The following is a 25,377-nucleotide window of genomic DNA, read 5'->3' on the forward strand; positions in this document are numbered from 1 at the left end:
GACTCAACTACAACACTTGGAAACAGCGCATGTTATCGATATTTGAATATCGTTGCCTTGATCATATTGTTCTTGGCAAGGTTCCTCGTCCTACAGCAACAAGTGAAGATCAAGACAAACATGATACGAAAAATCGAGAGGTTGTCATGCTTATCAAACTCTCAGTCACAGATGATCAACTCCCTCAGGTGCCTTCAAGTAAAACAGCTAAAAAGATTTGGGATCTTTTGAAGGATCTTCATGAAACGTCCGACAAGAGCCGAGCTTTCTTTCTGAAGAATATGTTGTTTTCTATCATGATGGATGAGAAGTCATCTATCCAAGCACATCTCACGTAGATCAAGGAGATCTGTGACCAATTGGAAGCTATAGGCCAAACCATGGTGGAAGAGGATATGGTAGTGATCACGTTGAAAAGCCTTCTCAGATCCTATAAGCATTTCATTGATACACTCAATATCTCTTCTACTAGTGTTGATCTGAAGTTTCCTGATCTCTGCAACAAGCTTCTACAGTAGGATCGATGGAAGCAACAATTTGGAAGCAACGCTAGTTTGTCCAATGAAGAAACCTTCACAACTGAAGTTTTGGATAAGAACAAGGGTAAAGGTCAATCCTTCCCGCAGAAGGGGCAAGGTCAATATCCGCAGTCTTCAAAGAAGAAAAGTGTACAGTGTAATGTAATGTCCCTACTAGTTAGAGATCACTGTCCTGCAAAACAGACTGTTAGAACGCAACAAATATATATATAACTTAATAAATTTGCAATTAAATTTCAATTACTTAATTAAAACTAATCTCAATTCTTATTTAATAAAAAGGATACGAGTGCAGTACTAGGACATGTCCTTAGGCGGTTGTAATGCTCGCCTTCTTGGAACCCATTTTGGTTCCAAGCCATACCAGGAAATCGATGGATAATTCGATTCCTGTCTTGGATGTAACATCTTACATCCAAGCCTACCAAGGAAGATCATCATATATGATCACTTCCTTGCCTTGGATGATACATCTTATCATCCAAGTCTACCAGAGAGGACTGGCCAGATCCGTCTCTTCTTGGTAGAGCGTTTGACACCCAAGCCATAAAATATATGCATATGAATACTCAGTATATACTGCCTACCAGGAATTGTCATAATCCCTGAATTAGGCTAAGGGACTTTTGTCCCAATAGCCTCCATCACATAGCCAAATTATTATTATTCATATAACATTTTATATTTCATTATCATCTATGTTTTGTGTCTACATCTACATATTCCTTAATTACTATTATTGTTCCTAAGTACTTACAAATATGCTGCATACATACATATATTTATTGTTACATACCCATGAGACAATATTATTATACTACTATAAATCTGCCCAAGAGATTGGTATACTATCTCACATACGACAGAATCCATATTAATATATATGTGTGTGTGTGGCACACACGTCCACACACATATACACCCTTGTGGTGTAGAAGTTAATCGCTTACCTATTTGCAGTCTGCATTCCGCAGCTTCTCTTCCTTCACGCTTCCTCTTTTCCGTTTTCTCCCCCTCCTTTGATGATTTGTCCTATCTTTTTATATCTTCCTCCCCATCGAAGGGGCATAGCCTTTGGGATTATAAATCTCTTTCCAAATAGGACATGTCTTATGTTCGTTAATTACTAATCACACCACTTCCTTGCTATTATGACTATCGATGTAGCCTTTGGTAATTAATCTATACCTTTCCAGTGTATGCTGACTGCCGCTAATTGTATCTCCTTTATTAAACATTGGATATCGCATCATTCCTTAAAATATCAGTTTATTACTTTACCTAATGATATCGACATGTTTTGTCTAACATTACTAATGTTTGATTATTGTCTTGATAGTTGTTATCAGAAGTTAACCAATCACATCCTTATTTATTATTGCAGCCACCCAATAGTATACACCAATTATTTTAGACGCCAATCTTTGTATTATCAACTAATTAATATTAACTCATCTCTTACTTCCCTTATCGATTACTACTGGTCTCTTAACACTTTGGGACTGTAGATGAATCGCTCCACATAACTTGGTCTTAGACTGTAAGTTTGGTTGGGTCAACATATCCTTGCAGTCAATAAAGAAATGTCTATCTCCTTTCGATAAATATAGTCTCCGCTCATGTTGTTACTACTTACTAGTCATCGCTTGGCCCAATCAATGAAATTCATCATTAATATTACAAATCGCTGCTTAAGATGGGATAATCTCCATTTGTTTTGTGGAGTTTCCATGTCGCTGAAGTTATTTCGATGCCTTCTCTTTCTCTTAGTCAATCTATCTTGTTTGATCGCTTGCATAGACTCCACAACTTCAAGACTATTCATGCCATACAAGGCGCATGGGATCAATTATTGACCATATAGAGATTACTGGCTATATAACATATCCGACTTCTTTACGTATGATAATCCGATTCATTATCTCAATTTCTAATATTTATAATAATATTGCTTTATTCTTATTGGAATATTTTCAGAATATTATTAAATATTAATGTTTAATAAATAAACAAATATTTAATAATTTCAATTAATCTTTCATTAATAAATATTATATTAATAATATTTATTTCATTTAGGTTTTATATATATAATGATCAAGGAGGGGACATGACATGTAACTACTATCACTAGTTTGGCCATATGAAGAAAGATTGCAGGAAATTGTTGGCATCCGTGCAATCTAGGCTAGGAGGGTCTCAGGAACAAGAGCAGGCTCATGTTGCAGAGAATTCTAGAGAGGAGTCGGCCTTCTATGCTTTGTGATAAGAAAAATTTCCTGTTTGGTTGGTTTTCACTTTTTTTTTCCTCAAAAATTGTTCACAGGGTTTAGAATTTTTTCCTTAAAAATCATTATCTGTCATCCACAAAGCTTGCGTGGGGTTTCTAGGTTTTCATGATTTTTTCTTCAAAATTTGTTTTCTGGTTTTTACGATTTTTTTCTCAAAAATCATTTGTAATACACAAAGTTCGCGTGGGATTTGTGATTCGCAAAGTTCTCTGGTTTTAATCGATTTTTCTCCTCAAAAATCGTGCTTTGTTGCAGTCATTTTTGGGTCGCACTGTCAGGGCGAACATCTGCAACCGTGGTTTCTTGCAGTCTGTTTAAGAGTTGCTGGAGCAAATGGTGCTCAATACTTTTCTACAAAAGGGTTTGCTGATTTTAATATTAATATCAAAATAATATTAAGTATGATGACCATTAGAGAGGGTGTTAAAATAATATTAATATCTTCTATAATGGTCATCTTCTATTCTTAGAGGTTATCTTAGTTGTCAACTTAATAAGCTATTTAGCTTTTTAGTCAACTTATTTAGCTTGTTTAGTTATCTTTTTAAGCTATATTTATCTTTTTAAGTTTTTTAGCTTATTTGATTTCACTTTAATGACTAGTTCTATTTATAGAACATCGTCTTTTAGGCTCTATATATACGTGTGTATATCGTTCAATGTAATTATTCAATTATTTGAGCAATCAATTTTTCACTATCCATCACATAAAGTCAATTGTTCACATTGTAAACCTTAAAGTTGCCTTATTTGATCACATCATTTAGCATATGAGGTTTCTTTGTTCAAGAAAGGATAGAATACTTAGCATTTTATTCTGTGTTCGAAGTGTCCTAAAAAACACATCAACACTTACCCCCCCTATCCATGGTCATCCCTATAAACATTATTCTATCTTATGTCAACTCCACTCATCTAGCCAAAGGACGTTGAGAGCCTACAATGGATAAGGCATCCTCCCTTTTAGTAGCCATAGACAAGTTTAAATCATCATTCCCATTTACTTGCTATCACTCACACATCAATCTATCAACTACCTATATTGTTGGCCACACCTCAATCTATTCAGATAATCCCTAGTCCTCATTTCCTTCCTCAATCTATCAAACAAGAGAGCCTAAAAGCATTCTCCCTCATTCATAAGGGGAGTCCTCTATTATTGGGTTTGATGATCATTTGTGCGCCCAACCAACTTCAAGTATTTCCAATTGAAGATCAAAACCATTGATGTGCTCAATTATCCAGGTCATTTCATTGACACACTCATCTAACTTCTATGAGCTACCAACTTGAGGGCCTTTAGTAAACGAAGCCCCCAATCATTTAGCAACCAAATTCCCCAATCTAACGTGCAACTAACTAGATTTGACAAGGGTAGATGTATTGCTAGCTTGTATTCTCCAACCCCTAAGTCATACGTGTCATTGTTAGTCTTCAACATTGATTTTACTTTTCATAGGCTCTTTATTTCCTTAACATCCTCACATAGCAATTACTATTTATTATTTTTCATGATAAATGTCTATATTACCATTTATAAAATACTGTTACACATAGTCAAAAAAATATGGATGAAGCAGTCACTTATACCATATGGCTAGTGTTTCCCTATTTTGACTTCACCTTCTCTTATTGGTGTTTGCATTGCTTTCAATGGTTACTTTTTTTACCCTTAGGGCTCTTCTTTATCCAAGTAAAATTTTATTATTGCAACTTCTAACACCTATTGAACTCCTCGGTCATTTGTGGACATTAATTCAATTTTTTTCTTTCACATAAGGAGCCCTAAAATGAAGATCCACAACCCTCTTACAAAACAAAGAGCACACCTAACTTTTACAATAACTCAAGAACATGAAACCTAATTTTAATTTTCAAGTGACCCACCGCATCAACGAACTTACAAGAAAGACCTAGACATTCTCATATTTTAAAATCAAAGCATCACACCCACCAAATAGGAAAAGGGGAAAAGAGAAGACAGCTATAGTTAAGTAAACAAAAGCTGAATTAAAATAAAATTTCAGATTGCATATTCAGACTAAATGAAAAGAAAATTCATTCAAACTTACTTCTCAATTGCTGGTCGCAATGACAGGCTACTGGATTTAACATAATCTTCCAAAGCACAACTCTGCCATCCATCAAGATTCCATTAGTTTACCATTTATAATAAAGTTTTTCCATCAATATAAAGAGAATCAAATGGAAGAAAAGCATCTTGCAAGAGGATAAGTTTGACCCTAAATGCTTGTTTAAAATCCAACCTATTTTCCAACCTTCAAATGTTCCAATCAGATACACAATCAAGTTTAAAATTACTTTCAATAATTGCTATGTGAATTAATTCTGTCTGCAGCAATTCAAACATATTTTTCAATAATTATGCCCAATAGTTGTTCAATAAAATTAAACTACAACCACCAAGAAAAAAATCTGACACTAAAAAAGCAGTAATCTATAGAATAGTAGAAATGCATTTCATTATTGTCTTGCAAATTTTAAAGGAATTTGGACCAGTTCAGTGAAGATATCCATCTGTTGATAACATATTCAAGCTACAGTCTAACTATAAACCTTCCTCTAAACACAGCTGCAACATATTAATATAATTTATCAATCATCGGCATGTTCTCTCCATGCTAGGTATGAAATGAAAAGCTATTATGTCTCATTTTGTTACGTTTTCTAAAGTATGTCTGTAACTGCACTTCATTAGACACAATGGAATCAATATTTGGTTAAAAATAAACATTGAAATACCACAAAAGAAAAATGAATTCTTGTTTAGTTGAGTTCATGGAGCCAATAATTTCAAAAATATTGCACAAAGTTGAAGAAAATATGGCGCTCAATTGTGGTTGTACATTGAAGGGTATGTCAAATACTAATACCTTTTCCTGCAAAACATTTTTTAAAAATGATTCTTTCTCATTTGTTGGCAATGATGTTGGCCATCCAATCTGCAACAAGACGAAAGATATAACTTCAGTAAGAAATGATTTCTAAGAAGTTGATATTCAAAGAAATGAAACAGCGACCAATCATGAGACACAAACAGAAAAGGCAATACATTTAAGTTTTTTCATAACAACTGTTTATTATAGGCATTTTAACATGACAAAAAAAAGAATACAAAAGAAGAAACAAATTGACATCAATGCTTCCTCTTTCAGACCCTCCCTCAGTGCTCTTTCTTTAGTTGCTCTTTATCCCTCTCTCTGCATAAAAATAAAATTTATTTCTGATGAATATTAGAATATTGTAATGTTTCTTTAATGGTCATCTTAGTCGTCTTTAGGTAGTTTCTATTTTGGCTTTAGTTTACGATTGTTTCTTTTAGAAACATCATCTTGTACTTTTCTATATAAGGAGAATTCCTCTCCATTGTTTAATATATCATAACATCGAATATTTTAATATGGTATCAAAGCGGGGCTCGGTCTGACTCGCTCATGAGAGGACTCAGGATTTTGGGAGGGTTACAGATCGAAAAAAAAATTCCTGCATCTAAAATTTTAGAAGTTTAAAAGTAAATCCGTGGGTTTTTATCTACTGAAAATCGCAGATTTTTTTGAGTTGATAATCGGTCTGCATTTTTCGAGGGTTTTTCTGTGTGAAGGATGCATGTGAAGATCACATCAGTTTTTTTCAGCAAACCCGTGCCCGCGTTTGTTCATTCTTTTGGTGTCTCTGCATCTGGGTCTTCCGTGGGCACATGTTCATGCTGTTTTCCTACGCATTTTTTGTTTGCACGTGATTTCGGCGTTGTTTTTTTCATGGATTTTCATGTAAGTCGTGTCGTGTTCAGGGCGCAATTCTACAAAAGGTTTTCTTTTTCTCACACGACGAGCCCATGCAACTCCTTTTTTTCAGGCCTCTTTGTTCTTTGCAACAGCTCTAAGCCTCTACTCACATGCGGATTTTGTTTGCACATACGGGAAAACAATTAAATGCAGAAAGTAAATGCACAGAACATAATGGAAATATATTAAATAACCAGTCTCTGTATTAATTCAACAGTCCATGTACATCAAGTGCTTATAACATTAAACCCAGATACGACTATCATGATACTAAGAAGGAGCGGTATGCAATATATAATACTCGAAGGGATGCGACCAACCGTCGCGTCCAACTGCCCTTCGGGATGACTAACTAACTGATTGTCGTAACTCATTATTACCGACAACAACATAACATAATGATTATTCCCGACAACATCATCCCCCCCAAGAAAAGAAGTCATCTTCGAATGACTTAATACAAAATAGAGATGACATTAAACAAAACCAAGGTAGAGAACTGCAGGAACTGCGAACGCTAGTCGAGCGTGGAACTCATACACCTGCTACGTCCTTGCCTGAAAACCTTTTTCTACTACCATCCGATGCTCAAGTGCGGATTTCACCATTAGTGCTTCCTTTGACATCACAATCCTCCTGTGCCTAAACCAAACTTGTCTGCAAAACATGCTTTTCAGTCTCAGCCTCCACCAACTGCTACTCAAATGATACTATCTCCCTAGCCAATTTGTCCTCAATAGCCCCCTGCGCTACCCTCTCAGCATCCAACTCCTAGGTACGCTGAGCTAAGTCTCACGCTACTCCTGCCTCCAACCTGGTGGTCAGCTCCTCCCAAGCCCTCTGTGCATCCACCAAGGCAACCTCTCGTCCAACCGAGACATACTCCGAGTTCCTCAAAGCGTACCATTCATGCCGGGAAGGGGCCACACCCTTCAGGCACAAAGGCTAGGAGACGTCTCAAATCCTCCATCACACTCCCCAAAGGTTGATAATTGAACTGAATAACTCCCTGGTGCTGTATGACTTCGCGTGCCTACAATGCCTTCCCTCAAACTCGGTTTGTTCACAACCTCCAAATCCGTCTCCCTCTACGGCTTATGGCTTCCCTGCCACTACTTCGCTTCAGGCTTCTTTCTCACAGTACGGAACAACCCAAACACTTACCGTGACTTCTCGGATGCCCTTCGCCCAACTCCAAAAAGTGTATTGTAGTTCAAAAATAAACTAGGGGTTTAGGGCAACACCCTAGCGGGGTCGAGGGGCAACGCATGGCAAACATCAGTTTTGTGATATTTTAAGATACCAAAAACCTTCTTCTCCACTCTAATTTTCCAATGTCCTGGCTCAAGACTCCATCGAATGAGTTTTCAATCTAATCGTCGTTTTTTTTGTTTTTTTCATTATAATGTCCCCGATGGCACCCCATCCATACAACCGCCCCGTACGACTAACAACCACATTGACACCTCCAATCGTATGGCCACCTTCCCGTGCGGTCAACACCCCTCCATCGTACGGATCACCCCATATGGAATACACGACCAACCGTCTACCATACACACCGTACGGGTCTCATACACGACCAACCGTCCACCATACACACCGTACGGGCCTCCTTCTGCACGCCCAACGCAAGTGACAATCAACCATACGGTGGTATTCCACCATCGCCTCCGTCGTCAGTGGTCCATTGTACGGTGGTTCCACCGCACGGGGTCCGATGTTGCCAGGAATAATCATTATGTTGTGTTGTTTCGTCCTCCCAACCGGTTATCTCGGTAGCCTCCCGATGTTATATTGTTGTTCGCCTGGGAGCTGCCAGTACTGCCCAATGTAGTTGGTTGTTCCTGCATAAGCAATACTTGTTTGTTTCGTGTTTTCATGTTGTAAGGGCATTCCCTAGTGGGATGCCCCATCAACTGGCATATATCACAATAGGCCTTCTTTTGGCAGAAGCCTTTCGTGTGGCCGTCCGTCTTACATTCCGTGCACCAAAGCTCCCCTTCATCGGTCTTGCTCGGACCTACCTTCAGCTCTTTCATCATCCTCAGCATGTCCTTCTGTAGGGCTTGCACCTTTTTGCCGGACTCGCCATCGTTGCTGCTTCCCTCGGAAGAGTCATCATCCTCGAACGAGCTATCCTTCTTCTTTTTCTTCCTGGATGTCTTGGTCTCGCTCTCGAGATCCATCGCTCTATTATATGCATCTTCGTATGAGGTTGGTGGAACAATTTTCATCTTCTTCCGGATGGAGTGTTTCAGTCCCTCCACGAACCATCTCTTTTTCAACCCATTCACTAGTTGACTCTCCATTTTCCCCAACAATTCCTTGAGCCGCCGACTATAGGCTCGGACGGTCTCGTTCTTGTTCTGCTTTGTGCCATAGATTTCAGCTACTATTTCATTGTCATCTCTGAGGAGACGAAACTCTATCCCAAACTCCTTCAGGTTGGGCCATGTGCCGACTTTGGCCTTATCCGTATCGGAGTACCAGTCGATGGCCACTCCCCTTAAGGTTGCTGGAAATTGTGTTACCCACTCGTCCTGGTCGGTAACACCGTTTGCTGACCATATGGTTTCGCAAGTGCGACAATGGTGGATGGGATCTTCCTTCCCGTCGCCGTTGAACTTCGGCAACTTCTGCTTACTTGCCATCCCACCGCTGGGTCTCGCTCCTCTGGTGCCTTGTGTGCTTGTACGTGGTGATCCTCCGCCTCCGCCTCCTGCACCTGACCCTCCACTCGTGGGTCCTCCGGAGAAGGTTGTTGACCCCAAACCGAACAAATTGCCTCCTATACGGTACCCTTGTGCTCCCTTGGCACCGTCGGCCATACCGTCACCTTCGGTCGTCTCCCTCCGGTTGTCCTCCGAAATGGACAAGTTCTTTAGTAGGTCTCTGGTAGCGTCAATCAGGTTTAGACTTCGCCTTGTTTGTTCCACCAACTCTTCACGACTTCTTACCCTACGGTGGTATTCTGGCGAACTATAGAGTTCTCCTTCGGCACCCTCTGTGACTCCTAGGTTCCCTTCGAGCAACCCTACGACAGTGTAGAGAGTGTAATTCTCTCCATCTATCTCTGCCTCCGCAACCTCCGTGACACCTCCTGGGTTCCCTTCGAGCAACCCCTCGTCCGTTCGTCCCTCGGCAAGCTGCCTTAGCCTACGCCTTCATTCTATTTGTTGTCTGAGATTCAACGCTCTTTGTGCCACTTCCCATTCATCACTTTGTATCTTTTTATTTTTGTCCTTATTTAGTATATTTGGCATAAATCACTTCCGTACATAGCAAGCACACACCATGTACACAAAAAAAAAAGAAAATTATTATTTTCCCTTTCGGCCACAATTTATATCAACATTGTGTCGGGACTATTACAGGGTTCAATTTCCCCTTCGCCTCTTGCCATCATGCTCTGCGTCCCAACGACGATTGTTCTGTTTGCGCATTGTCGGCCTCTAGGTTAATCTCACTGACGGGTAGGCCCATCGTGTCCGTACGCCATCCGCTCCTTCCTTTCCTGAGTATGTCTAGGCAACGGTGCCAAATGTTTGCCACATACGGGTAAACAATTAAATGCAGAAAGTAAATGCACAGAACATAAAGGAAATATATTAAATAACCAGTCTCTGTATTAATTCAACAATCCATGTACATCAAGTGCTTATAACATTAAACCCAGATACGACTATCATGATACTAAGAAGGAACGGTATGCAATATATAATACTCGAAGGGGTGCGACCAACCATCGCATCCAACTGCCCTTCGGGACGACTAACTAACTGACTGTTGTAACTCATTATTACCAACGACAACATAAACATAATATGACAACATAACATAATGATTATCCCCGGCAACAGATTTTTAGTGTCGACAATGATTTTCGCAACAACAATGTTTTCTAACCTCGGCTACAGTTTTTAACCTGCGATGTGGTGTTTGTGTGAGATGTCTTTTTCTTTACTGCATGATGGTGGCTACAACTAGGGTTCGTGGATGCGGTTTGAGTTGGAAGGGGCTTTTTAATTTTTTTTCCCATTAAAAAAAATTAATATTGTGGGTTTTAATAATTTCACCTCAAAAATTTCTGATGGGTTAATAAATTTTTTCCCTTACAAATTCTAGGAGGGTTTTATAATTTGTATCTATGTAACCCAGGGACGCATCCCCGGCCTGAAAACCCCCATCCCAATCCCAGGAACGTTTCGGAGACTTGGGGATGGCCAAGGGACGTTCCCCCCCGTCCCCAAATTGCCAAGAATTTAAAGGGGACGTCCTTGATACGGGGGGACGTCTACCCTAGCTATGGGGGACGTTCATACGTCACGGGGACTACTGGGGACAGCTGGGGACGGCTAGGACTTCCCCAATCCGTCTCGGGGACAGCGAGACGTCCCCCACATCTAAGACTATTAAAAAAATTTAAAATGTCATATTTTCAATGTTATTTTTTTTAATTTTCTAATATGGGCCCCTATTAATTCAAATTGTTATTAAAAAATTTAAAAGGCGACATTAATTAAATTTTAAATTTATTAAAATTTAATTCATATCAAACCTTTAAATTAATTCCTATTATAAATAGAAAATATTAAATTGTTAAATTAATTGTTAAACATTTAAAAATTTAAAATTAATAAATATGAAATCAAAATAATAAAATATTAATTCATTAGTACTATTTTGATTTTCATATCGTAATTGACAATGAAACTATATGGCAGCAGTGTAGCCTTTGGGCATTTTGATATTTGGTATGTTATTTCTTTAATATCTATTATGATATGCATATAGACAATGTGAATGAAGTGAAATTATGAATTACGAATGCATAATTGCATATCGAGTATTGACAATGTTGTATGTTCAAAATTTACATTCTAAAATGTTTTCATAGTATCATACACATGCTATATCCATGTTTCATATGAATATAATGTATATATGCATGCTTTATCCATGTTTTCATATGAACATTTAGAACTTTCCTATATAATTTAATTTTCCCTATATTTTATATAGCCGTCCCCTTTGTTGTCCCCCCGCCATCCCCAAATTTGGCAAAAAAATTTGCCGTCCCGGAAACGCGTCCCGCCGTCCCCTGTCGTCCCTGTCCCGGAAACTCGAGGTAACATAGATTTTTATCCTTAAAAAATTATGTTGGGTTTTACCATTTTTCCTAAAAAACAAAGTTTTGTATTTTGATCCATGTCTCGGATTTTGTGTCTTGGGTTTTGATCCATTATTCACCTCAAAAATCATGTTTGGTCATCTACAATCCACAATGTTCACGGAAGATTCTGATTTTTGCCTGCTTTTATCCTCAAAAATCATGGGTACAAGTGTTCCTGTCTTAGGGTTTTCCAAGAAAAAAACAATGTTTTGTAAACTTCAGTTTCAGGGTTTGACGGCTTCTTGCAATCTGTTTGGGGTGTTGTGCTCATCTGCAAAAGTTTGTTGAGGGTTTGCCGATTTTTTCTCAAAATCGTGATTTTGGTTTATGTGGTTGTTCTCAGTGTCTTTGGCTACAGGGAGGGACAGCTTTGTTACCCAACATCAGGTTGGACGATATGTGATGATTTTTTATTTGTGGAGATATCCACAAGTTCTACAAATTCTGGGAGGGTCCGTGGCAAGCTCTTCTCGCAGAGCGTTCTGACAAGAAGGGGGCAACCTTCTCTGTTTTTACCTCAGTAGTTAGAACGATGACCATTAAGGGAGGGTATTAGAATATGTAATGTTTCTTTAATGGTCATCTTAGTCATCTTCAAGTAGTTTCTATTTTGGCTTCGGTTTATGATTGTTTCTTTTAGATACATTGTCTTGTACTTTTCTATATAAGGAAACTTCATCTCCATTGTTTAATATATCATAACAACGAATATTTTAATAATGAATGATGGATCCCACCACAAGAAAGCAACTGATAGATATTTACCCCTGCCTAGGCAACAAAAATGTACTACAAGTCAGCCTTTATGTACCATTTTTCCCACATGGACCCTCTGTTGGCATGCATCTACCTTTGTAGTGAAATGTAATAAAATCTATTTATCATGGTAAACCTTTTCCCAATTCCAAAGTTAACCCTAAAGCACATTATTTGCAAGGAGTCACTCTCTATGGAACAAGTGACCTACAAAGCTTCAACACGATGCACTACCACTTGTTATTACAAAAAAAAAACACGGTAATATTAATTCTGTTCTAACAAGCATGGACTTGGGAAATCAACTAAATGTCATCTTTTCTATTCAGAGAATGATTAAGCATATATGTTGGTCAACTATCCTTACATCTTAAACAGCCAAGGATAATAAGAAATGGGTTATACAAAAATAATTGGATATCCATGTACAGAAAAATACTTATAAATAGTAAATACAATTCATAAAATATGAAACCAACACAAAAAATTCAATTGAATCTCAGCAACTTGTGACTAAAGAGATTAGTGAGAGAAATGATCTCAGCAATTGTACTTTATGAGCCAATCCATTTTCAACTTATCTCATAGTGATGAGAGATTTTCAAAATACACAATCTTTCTAGAACTTATATTGTATAAAAGATGGTGTGTTGTACTGATTTATATTTACTACTTCTTGTGACCTTTTCACACATCGCCCCATTGCAAATGGGGGCCCCCTTCTTTTCCTTAGGTGTCTAGTTGTTTTCTAGGGTTTTAGTTGGTCTGGCAATAGTTTTGATCTCTAGAGGCATAATTCACTCTCAAAATTTGATTTGTCTACAATCTGAGTAAACATTCATGACTGAGTATTAAGATTGTGAGGTGGAAGCGAAATGCACAATATTGACAATTTTGTGAAATGTTGTCAATATTGTTGATTTCTTGTAAAAGTGCAAAACAATTGTCAAGATAAACAATAAAAATTGTCAAAAATGTCAAATTCGTTAAGTTTTGAAAATGTTGCCAAGGGAAATCTGAAAATGTTGCATTTCATGGCAAAATGTTGTATGGGGTTGAATTTCCACTAGGAATTGTTGCTTCTCCTCATGAATCCCCCAATAGGTTAAAACGTGGATTTTGCAATTCACAAGAGTTAGATTTGATTATGAGGATTGTATTCAAGATTGTTGAATGAATGTTGCAAGGCTTGCAAAATGTTCCTTTTCTTGTCTAAGTGTCGAGCAACCTAAAAATTTCACACTAAGGTAAAGCAAGGTAAATGTTCATCAAAATGTAGGACTTCCTTACAACTCTGCCAGTCATTGAGACCTTCAAATTTGCATTTTGCATCAAAATTTTGCACTAAGTCAATAACAATGCTGACTTTCACCCAAGTCGCCACTTTAGTGGGACAAAACGTTGAAACCTATCTTAAGTCCGCCATTCTAAGTCAATAAAATGCAGAAATGTTGCAAAGTTCATCACTTTTTGGAGTGGAAAATGTGGAAATTTCACAAGGTCTGCCATCCATAAAGGTGAAACAGAATGTCAAACTTGATCTAACTTCCCCATTCAAGTGTGAAGAATACAAAACTTGTTAGCGCACAGTTAACTTTTTGTTCTGCCCATGATTTATGGAGAACAGGCATTACATATGCATTGTGATTGTAAGCTAACTAAAGAGTTTTAAACTCAATCTACCTCATTATTTCAGTTTACCTAATCTACATCTTCAGAAATTCCATGTATCTCATGCATAATTTCTGCTCCCATGATCTATATATCATTTGTAATCATATAGATTTGTAATAATAAAAAATGGTTTTATTGCTTTCATTTGTTCTTCTGATTTTTCTTCTGCAAGTTTTGCTCTTCTCTTCTTGATAGATCCATACTTGTGCAGGTTAGAAAAGTTTACATGGTATCAGAGCCTAAAGCTAGAAGGATGGAGCACAACAATTATTTGTTGGCAGATTTATGAAGATTACCATCACCATGTAAGCTGACGTAGACCTCTGTTTCTAGATGCATGCATATTCTTCCCTTAATTTTTGCATGCTCCTTGCTTTTTTTTCCTATTCTGATTCTTTAAAACTTGTAGGTGCTTTGCAAGCATTGCATGACAAAGATCTGGAAAATTTGGGGCTTTGTTAAAAAAAAAAAAAATGAACTTTAGAAAGTTATGGGGGTTTTGCTTAATGCATTTGGCATAGGTTTCTTTTAATAAGTTTCTTGAATAAATAGAAGATTAAAGTTGCTATGCACTCTTCCTCCAATTGACAGCCAAAAATGTTCTTTTGTTCTAATTCCTGTCTACATGAGATTCCAATGTTGCAACTTTGTTTGCTCCTAGAGATTCTTTCTAGTAGGGTTCTGACTACATGAGATTCCAGAGTCGCATCCTCATGTGCTTCCAAAGTTTCTTTCTAGTTGGACATTATTGAGCAATGGATAAACAATGGCATCATCCTAATCGGAGGACATTTTGAAGTTCTTCAACTTGGAGCACATTTCTACAAATTCATATCTTCCTGTCTTCAGATGATCAGTTTCTCTATTCAGAGATCGTGTACCTGTCTGTTCATCCATGTGAGCAATGCAGAATATGTACAACTGATTTTCAAAGTATCCCAGAGGTACTCATGCAGTGGTTTCTATGATTCTGATACAATCCTGTTGCAGTGTGGATTCATTTGCAATTCTTCTTCTTCATCGACAATTGCAGCTTTCTTCTTTAGTTTGAATAAATGGTTAGGAGTTTTTCTCAATTGCATTTTCTCCTTTCTTCTTTGCAATTGGGTTTCTGATCAGGCTTTGTTGCCTGGACCCATATCTCTCCTTAGTTAGACTTAAGGGGGAGTGTTAGCACACAGTTAACTTTCTATTCTGCCCATGATTTATGGAGAACAGCCGTTGCATATGCATTGTGATTGTAAGCTAACTAAAGAGTTTTAAACTCAATCTACCTCATTATTTCAGTTTACCTGATCTACATCTTCAGAAATTCCATGCATCTCATGCATAATTTCTGCTCCTGTGATCTTTATATCATTTGTGATCATATAGATTTGTAATAATAAAAATGGTTTTATTGCTTTCATTTGTTCTTCTAATTTTTCTTCTGCAAGTTTTGCTCTTCTCTTCTTGCTAGATCCATACTTGTGCAGGTTAGAAAAGTTTACATGTGTCTTTATACAATGACAACCACTACATGAACATACGATTGCGGTGGAATCAAAGGCAATCACTGACGGTGAAAGAGGCATAGCATGAATAGCTAACTAGCTGTTTGCATTGATCGCTTAGTTAGGGTTAGGAAATTTCACAAGGTCTGCCATCCATAAAGGTGAGACAGAATATCAAACTTGATCTAACTTCCCCATTCAAGTGTGAAGAATGCAAAACTGATCCCAAGTCTGCCATTTTGGTGAGAAAATTTATAAAACCTTTCCTTAAGTCCATCATTTTGGAGACAAAATTGTTGTTGCAAGGTAAATTTCTGCACCAAAATTTGCAAAACTTGATCAAATTCAGCCATTCCTAAAGGGGAAAAAATGTCAAACTTCTGTAAAGTCTACCATAGAAAATGTTAAACTTTCAAAAAACCCACCACTATTGCAGTCAAAAATTGCAAAACTTCTACAAAGTCCACCACTGATAATGGGGAAAAAATGCTTAATTTGGTTAAACTCAGCCATTATTGGTGTGAGAAATTGTTGAACTTTCATAAACTCCACCATTGCATGAATGTTAAAATCTCCTAAAGTCTGCCAACCTGAGGGTTGGCCTACTTGGTATATAAGACATTTTAATTTGAAAGAAAGAAGTTGCAAAGTCGGTCTATAGGTGAAGGGTTGTGTCTCTTAGCATCAATGCCTATAAAGGGGTGAGTTGCAAGTTATATTTCTCATTCAAAAAATAATTTGCTTCAATTCAATTCAAAGCGAAATCGTCCAGCAGAGCAGAGCGAATTTATCCCAAACCAGCAGGTGTCAAGCAAATTTTCTCATTTCATTGAGCAAATTTGCAATCAGGTTAAGTGTGAATTTGTTAGAGACAGATTTAAGGTGAATTTGAGGACTGCCTTTATCCATTTGCAGGCCAGACTTAGGCGAATTTGTCCAGACTCAGTTCTGATTCACCAAAATCAAACCTAAGTAAATTGAGTTTCCAGGGGCTAATTGACCTAGTCTGAAGCGAATTTTGTCCACAACTTTGTCAAAATTGTGCTTGCATTGTCATCATCAAGTCCAGTTTTGTGATCAATAGGATATGTGTTCTAAGAATAAGAGAAGAATCTTCAAAGGCAAAATAAATCAGAATTTTAAAACAGATTTATCTTCATTTTCTGATTTTTGGATTAAAATGTTAATCATTTTCTTGTGATTTTATTGGCAAAACTTGTGAAGTTCCATTTCCATGAGTCCTAGTTGTGTGAATCCATCTAAGTTCTTATCATTTCAAAGTAGTCACATCTTACATTGACATGTTTCCAAGTTGTCTTTGCATATTTTCATCCTTGTAATTTGAGGTGTTTTAATTTTCAGGGGTAGATGTCAACTCCGGTAGGTATCTCACGAAAGGCTCAAATGAAGTATGACTACAAGGGAGTGTTGCCTGAGTCCAAAATCAGTTCAAAATGGAAGAAGGTTGGAGACACCAACCTTGGACATGTAGACATTGGAGACTTCAAGAAGTGGATGTATGGAATTGATGGATGCTTACCATCCACAATAGCAAGGAAGATGATGCATAATGGAATTGTACAAGCAGCTGGTTTTCCCCCTGCGGTATTGTGCAATGAGCTGATGGTGGAGCGCACCAAATATTACAACCCTCAAAAAAGGCAAATACAAGCTCCCAATGGAAGAGTATTAGAATATCTTGGAGAAGTAGCAATCAAAGAAGCATTTGGAATCCCTGATCATCATTCTATAGTTTAAAAAATCAAAAGATGATGCAATGGAGATTTATGATGCAAAGACCGAATCTTGTGCAGAGATAATTAATAGCCAGTGGTTGGAAAAGCCAAGGAATCACTACTCTAGGATACTGTTGACGTGTCTGGAATCGCATTGCTGCAAACTCCATACGGCCAACACAAAATAGAATAACCAGCTGAGTATCCTATCCTCTCTTGAGATAAGGAAATCCCTAGTGCTGTTTTTTTACGTTTGATCAAAGGGGATAACCTCAAGGTATCGTTTGTCAGGTCTTGACTGCAGGATTTCTCAATGGTTTGATGTGTTTATGCTAGAAACACAAGAGAGACTTATGGTGAGATAGGCGATTTATAGATAAGTTCCCTAGAATCTTTATGATCTTTCTTATCAAATGATTTCGATTAAGTTGATACTGTTTTTAGTGGGACTGCGGATTCTCTTGATAAAAAGGGGGAAAAAGGAGGGAAGGATAGGGAGAGAGAGATATTAGAATATTTAATTATATTTTAATCACCTATATTTAGTTCCTTGTTTCATGGTCATTTAGCTTTTTAGTTAATTAGCTTTTAAGCTTTATTTAGCATTTAGCTTTCTCTTTTTAGTTAATTAGCTTTCACACTTAATTTCGCGTTTAACTCTTTAATCTTTTACTTTAACGTTATGTTCTAATTATAGAACATCATCTTGTAACTTCTATATATACGTGTATATATCTTTCAATGTAATCATCCGATTATTGAATCACATTCAATTTATTTTTCATGGTATCAGAGCGGGTCAATGGGATTCTTTAAAGTTTGGCGAATTTTTTAATAAAAATTCATGCCCTTCTTTCTGGAATATTTTCCAGATTTTTTTTTATTGTTCTTTTATAAAAAAACGATTTTGCTTTTTAGAAGGCTTTTTGAGGGCTTCTGGTTCGTGGGCGAATTTCTTTGTGCTGGGCAGCAGTCCATGTTTTTTTTAGGGTTCTGCAGATTTTCGAGCCTGCAACCTCGAGTTTTTTTTGCAGATTGAAAATTTACCTAGGGTTTCTGCAATTTTCTACTAGGGTTTTGACCCTTCAGTTCAAGTCGAAATTTTGTTTTGCTTGCAAATTCTTGGTGGGTTTTTCGAGACCTCAACTGGGTCGTCGTCAGATTTTTCTGGGTGCATCATTTTTCGTGCCCCAATTTTTGAGTTGTCGAATCCGTATTCTGTTTTTCGAGAGCTTTTCTAGGTTGGTCTCAAATTTTTTTGGGTGCCTCGTTTTCCATGCCTCGAATTTTGTGCCAGCAAATTTGCCTTGGAATTTAAAAAAAGTTCACAATTTCTACTATTTCTGTGGACGTTGGGATTTTTGTTGTTTTTTGGGCACCATTTATGCTGTTTTAAGTGTGCAGAAAATTTTAATTTATGGGTTTCTTCCAAACCTCGAAATTTGTTCCTTGGAATTCGTGCCAGAATTCTTTTCCAAGGTTTCATTTTTTTCAGCAGCTTCTATTTTGATTTTTGAATCAGATTCTTTTGTCTCATGCTTTCACTAGGTTGACCTCGTTCAACCTCCATTTTTGTGATGGCATCTGTGACCAACATCATGTTGGAACATAGTCAGAAGTTCAACAGCTACCACAACACTTGGAAACAGTGCATGTTCATTATATCTGAATATCATTGCCTTGATCAGATTGATTTAGACCAGACCTCGTCTTACAGGTCCCAGGGTTTTCACGATTTTTTCCTGAAAAATTGTCTATCGATTTTCTGATTTTTGCCACAAAAAATCATGGGAGGGTTTTCACGATTTTTTCCTCAAAAACATGGTTTCAGTTTTTAGTTTGGTTACCCAACGTTAGGTTGGATGGATTCTGGTATTCTTGGTCATTAACACTTTTCAGATCCAGGGAGGGTCTCCACTGCAACAGAGTGTTCTTTTCATTTGTGATAAAAAGACCTACAGTGTCTTCTGTAGGGTAGTTAGTAGATAGAATGACCATTAAGGGAGGGTATTAGAATATTTAACTATATTTTAGTCACCTATATTTAGTTCCTTGTTTAATGGTCATTTAGCTTTTTAGTTAATTAGCTTTTAAGCTTTATTTAGCATTTAGCTTTTTCTTTTTAGTTAATTAGCTTTCACACTTAATTTAGCATTTAACTCTTTAATCTTTTACTTTAACGTTATGTTCTAATTATAGATCGTCTTGTAACCTCTATATAGACGTGTGTATATCTTTCAATGTAATCATCCGATTATTGAATCACGTTCAATTTATTTTTCAAGAGATACATGAAATGTAAATTCTAACTAAGATAGCAGTTTCAGCAAACAGACAGACACCTCCAAATAACTAGACTAAGCATCACCAGCTACTTGAGCACAATGTTTACATAAATCTAGTGCAATCTTCAAAGGAAAATAAGATTTCCATGTTATCAACTACAACATTAGAACTTTTACATTCATAGTGAGTATTCAATAACCAAACTTGAGCATATAAAAGGTTCAGATTAACCATGCAGAGAGAAAGGCAATCAGCCATTCCCCAATGACGTGAACTGTGAGGATTCTGTCGGATGTTTGTTTGAAAATGCTACAGAAAAATGAAAGACATAACAAAATAATTTAAATGGTGAAGAAGGAGACCATGCACTCACAATGAAAAGAAAACAACCTTAACTTTGCATTAATCCTGTGTAAATTTCGCCAGAGCTTCAGCAACAATCCATGAACTTCTTACAAAATGAGGGAAACCAATCCTCTTTAAATAGGCTCCAAAATTGGATGAATGGCCCAGATCTAATCTAAACAAGTGGCCCAGATTCATCCATAAAGCATGCTTGACCATACCCATAAATGGGAGGCATATCAACAACCACCCCAAAATGATTAATAACTACCCAAAAAGGATAATTAAAACTTATCCAAAATTATCCAAAAAGGTACATTCATAAAGTTTTACATTTTAGTTGACTTGAAAGTCAAATATGACCCTTTTGGCCAAAAGTGCACTTTTCAAAATTTCAAAAGGAAAAAAGTGCATTTTTAGGAAAGCACTTTTTCTTTTCCAGCTTCAAATCCTTCTATCAAAAATTGACTTTCTTCATGCAAATATTCCCGCCAAAGATCTTGACCTGTTGCACGTTCCTCACGAACATACTCTTGGAACCTGATACATAATTTGAAAAGCAGACTGAATGGAGGCATAGGAGGATGGCGAATTTTATATTGCATGCCTTCAAGGTATTGGTCTACCTGCTTCAGACCATCTTGCCAACTGGTACGATTACGCTCAAAGCACAACATGTCCGAGTGGAATTGACCGGCGAAGCCTAGGTCCTTAGTGGAATAAGTGATCTTATTTGTTCCCAATCTTTCCTCCCAGTCTGGCGGTATCACTTCATCGGATTGGTCATTTACCCATCTCGAAACCATTGATCGAAAGATTATCTTGCCAAGTTCCTGCATGGTTTTCAAAATTACCTCGCATGCATTGTGTTCTCTATCGATGATTTCCTTCGCATCATTCTTCATGCTGATGTCCAGTACCATTTCCTTCACATCATTCTAGTACCATTCTCAAGGATGGCGGGTAATGTAGGAATCTGTGCATGGGTCCAGAAAAGAGCGTTCATGAGGGGAAGAGTAGTGGCAACCACTTCCTGGATGTGGAGGGATTCCCTCTTTACCTCTAATAATTTAACCAAAGTGGTTTCTCGATGGCGAGCCATTTCCTTCACTTCCTCAAGGATTCGTTCTCCCCTTTTTCTGATGCCTTGTATCCATTCCTTGAGGGCCCTTGCGGTGTCTCGTACTCCTTCAAATTCTATTGTGGTCCTCTGTGCCAATGTTGTCGGGGGAATGTGGGATTCAGAGGCATTGTGTAATGGTCTCAGGAGATTATCAATGTACCATTCGGCCTGTTCAGCACAGGCCCGATACATATCCTTCTCAGTTGTTATCTCTTCAAGTTGCCTGAGTATGTTTTGCACTAAATCCTTGAATTATTCTTTTTCTTGCTCCTTAGTGGCTCGTCCAATGGGGACAGTCGTGATGCTATAATCTGTCAGTGTGATCTGATCTGCTGGCTTATCTGTAGGCGGGCTGGCAATGAGAAGGGTGCGGTTCCTTTGCTCATCTTTAGTCATTCTGGAATATGCCTTGGGCTTTTTCTTCCCCTTAGCTTTAGATTGGTCTATGCGTGAGAAGATGTCCTCGAGGTCGATAGGTGGTTTGGTGGCGGCCTTGCGCTGGGCTCTAGCAATTAACCTTTCTTGAGGCACTGTTTGGGCTGATGATATGGTTAAGTTTGCATTCTGTTCTTTGAGGTTTTCAGCCGACTCATCACAAATTTGCAGCTGTTCTTTTACCGGAGGGGTGGGGGAGGTGCCAAGTTCCTTACTTGCAGTTGAACTTTCTCCTATTTCACTGAACAGTTGTCTGGCGCCTTCGTGTGATGGTTGCTCTTCAGTCCTTTCGAGCTCGCGGGTCTCCTCTGCCCTTTGCTCTCCTTCAATGGTAGAGTCATCTTTGGTTTTATTATGGAGCAACAGTTCATGGCGGCTCTGTTGGGTGGGTTCATACACTTCGATCCCTTGAATGGATGGAATCTCTCCTTCCTCTATTGGGTTACCCGGTTGGGTTGATTCAATGGCTCTTAGCTCAGCTTCTAGCATGTCGGGTGCGGGAGGATTATCAATTCCAAACACATTAATGTCATTTTGAGAAGGCGAAGCAGGTATTTAATCTAATTCCACTACATCGTCGGACGAACTGGGGTCCTTTGACGACGAAGTGACCTCTGGTCTGCTTATAGGAATCTTTTCCCTTCTCGTTCTCTTGGACGTCCGAGTCCCTCTGCAAGCCTTAGCCTTCTTTCTCTTCGCAGGTTTCTCAATTTCTTCTCTGGGTGCACTAGACGTTCCTTCATCTTCAGAAGACTGAGAATCGAGGTTGCCCATTAGGTGGTAAGTGAACTGGACTCCCTCATGAATTAGCCTCTCAATCTGTTGATGTAACCATTGGTCTGTGTATCTTGCTGGGGCTGCCATGACTGCCTCAAAATCAGTGATCGGGTCCTGTGACCAATCAACAACTGGCAAAAGATGCCTTATTGCTTCAAATTCTCGGACTTGAAGGCAATTCCCTGAATCTGTGAGTTGATCTGGGACCCGACGATATTCGAAGAGCCACATTTGCTGCACACTCAGCCTAGAATATTCACGTCTCTGGACTTCGTACTCATCAGAGCAATTTTTCCAATAGTCTTCAACTGATTCCATTGCTCTGTACCGCCTGGCATAGGCTCTCTTCGCCAGATTATCGTGATCGAAATAATTTCTCGGAAAATGGTCCTGTAGGCCATAAGAGGCCAGCTTTGCGAGGGATTCCTCTGCTAGGGTGGGGGTCTTCAAGTGGACATCCTAGTTGCCTGTGATCAGTGGGAACGCGAATCCAGCCTGTTTGCTTTCTCTGAGTAAGATGTCGGCTGGACGTGACTGCCTTGCGACCTCCATAAGAACTACTTGGTCGGTTGGGTACCATGGAAGTCGGAGAGGGGCACCATCAAAGCCCGCTATTCGGATATAGGAGAACCTTGGGAACTGGATGAACCAGGCCCCGTATCTCTGTACTAGAATAGTAGCCTGCTCTGAGAGCCTTATGTGTAATCCTCCCTGCATTAGCCTGACCAGGCGCATTGTGAAGGCGTCATTGACGCGCTCATATTGGCCAACTGCATAAGCTGGGCTGCTCTTTTCTCTTTGAGCTATATCTTGGTAATGCAGCTGTGTGTAACAATCATAGACCTTTACCTGACCAGGCCCATTCCCGATTTCACCTTTCATTATCAAACTTGGCAGCGGCTGGTTCTTGGCGAACATGTAGACCAAATAAGAGGTCATAGTGAAGTATTTCTTCGTTTCAAGCTCAATCAGCTGAGTGTGGATGTTGTCGCTTATGATCTGGGCCCAGTCAAACTTAGACTTCCTAGCGAAGACTTGCTCTGTGAAATAAAACATCCACTCTTCAAAGTAGTTGGATTTAGGAAGTCCCATAACTCGGCTGAGTAATGTGACCATATCCCCATGCTCATTATGAAAATCACTTCTGGGGGTCTTTTTCACAATCCTGGCGCTCGGAAGCCTTCTCTCCTTGTACCACTCTTCGTTGATCGGTGCTTTGCACCGGGCCGGATTCATATCATATGCCCCCTGTGCATCATCTATAGTCATGGTCGTGGGATTGTTTGGGAAGGGAATGTCGAATGCGTCGCCAATGGCCTCAGGAGTGAAGTTGGTGGGAGTCATATTCTTGAGCAGCACCAATCTGGAATCTGGCTAATAATGTTGGGCAGCATCTACTACTAACTCATAGTTCTATACTGCTGGAGGAAATCCTACCGCCTGGGCGATGCCACTTTCCACCATCTGTCTAAGCTTGCCATATGCATTAGGGGAGAAGACCCGATTCCTGAAGTCCTGGATGTCAATATGGCCTAGGTCGGTATCACCGATATTGTCCCAGACGCTCTGAACTTTTGACTCCCTCAATCCTCCTCTTTGATACTGATACTTCATCCTTTCAAATTTGCGTGGGATATCTAATTTGGGTGCTCGCGATGTCTCGGTTGCAGCAGGCGTCTTTGATGATTCTACTGCCGATTTAGGCATTTATCCTGCACAGTCGGATGCGGATTACGAGGCGATACAAAAAAGTAAGGCGGGTTAGATAGAAAATACTCCAACATTCAAGGATTAATTCAAAATTTAGATTGGATATGGAGCAACATTTCTAGCTAAGAGCTTGATTGATTTGAACCAAAGTATTCATGAAGCTTTTGATCGCGAATTTACACTTAACACTTTCTGGATTAATTTTTTAAAGGGACAAAGCTCAATAAATTCTCCTAAGTTTGAAAATGCAATTTCTAGTTAAATCTTAGGAGCAAATTCTAATTTTGACTGCTTTGCACAACGTTTTACAAGCGGAAAGAGATGCGAATTTCAAAAATTTAAGTATTTTAATCAGATTTCACGAACACATCTATTTGATTGATAAGCATTTCAGATGATCAAGAGAGGCAAAGCGTACTTACCTAATGAGAATGGATGGCGAGAAATTGCCCGACTTGCTTCGTAAAGACGAATGGATAGTTCTACAAAATTTTGAAGATTAACAGTTATCTCCTTAATTCGAATTTTCGTGGTTGCTGTTTGCAAGGAATTTATCATTTTAGACTAAGCGATTTTTACCTCAGGCAATTGGTAATCTGAACTTGAGTGTTTGGAATGGTTTGTGTCAGGGTTTTGTCTTGAATGTGAATTGCACAAAATTGGCTCTATCTCCCTTTAAAAATCGGACATGATCCTCCCTTTACGCGAAATTCGGCAGTATGGAGGGGCTTCTTACCAATTTCAATTGCGTTTTCCTTGATGAAATGCTTGAGCACTATCACACCAACTTCGGACCTAAGCGATTTTCAGGGGGGGACTGGAGGATTTCATCAACTTCGAATTCCTTACTTGCCCTACGCGTTGCAGTTTTGAAGTTTTATGGCGAATTTCAGAGCTATGGCGCTGTTTTGCAAACTTTAAACTGCGCTTTCTAACCCTAAGGGCGAACTTCGGAGCTATTGCTTTCTCGGGTTTTTAAACGTCTTTGCCATTTAGATAAACTTCGGACCACAAGTGCCTTCTGCAAGCTATACGAACTTCGGAGCCATTCGTCCTTCACGATTTTTGCGTCTTTGGCGAATTTCAGAGCATTCACGAACTTCGGACCATAAGCATATTTTACAAATTCGAGTTTTCGCGATTTTGGGCCCATTTAAATAGACTTCAGACCATTGGGCGTTCTATGGGATTTCGAAGCTTAAACGTTTTTGCAACTTTTAAAATACTTCA

The 25,377-nt window shown here is 38.6% G+C and overlaps 1 protein-coding gene across 4 annotated transcripts in view; it reads right to left on the reverse strand.

Moving 5' to 3' along the window:
* LOC131041143 (CBBY-like protein) overlaps positions 1 to 25,377 on the reverse strand; it is a 222,487-nt gene that overhangs the window by 120,728 nt on the left and 76,382 nt on the right. For all 4 annotated transcript variants that reach the window (XR_009104974.2, XM_057974142.2, XM_057974126.2 and 1 more), the window contains exons 5-6: positions 5,725 to 5,793; positions 4,903 to 4,964 (exon numbers count right to left, since the gene is read on the reverse strand). Coding sequence is in view for 3 of the 4 variants with exons in the window: in XM_057974142.2 (XP_057830125.2) it covers positions 4,903 to 4,964; positions 5,725 to 5,793 (131 nt within the window). In the remaining variant the exon portion in view is untranslated. The remainder of the gene's footprint in view (positions 1 to 4,902; positions 4,965 to 5,724; positions 5,794 to 25,377) is intronic.

Source organism: Cryptomeria japonica, chromosome 11, assembly GCF_030272615.1.
Source record: "Cryptomeria japonica chromosome 11, Sugi_1.0, whole genome shotgun sequence".
Classification (NCBI taxonomy): Eukaryota; Viridiplantae; Streptophyta; class Pinopsida; order Cupressales; family Cupressaceae; genus Cryptomeria; species Cryptomeria japonica.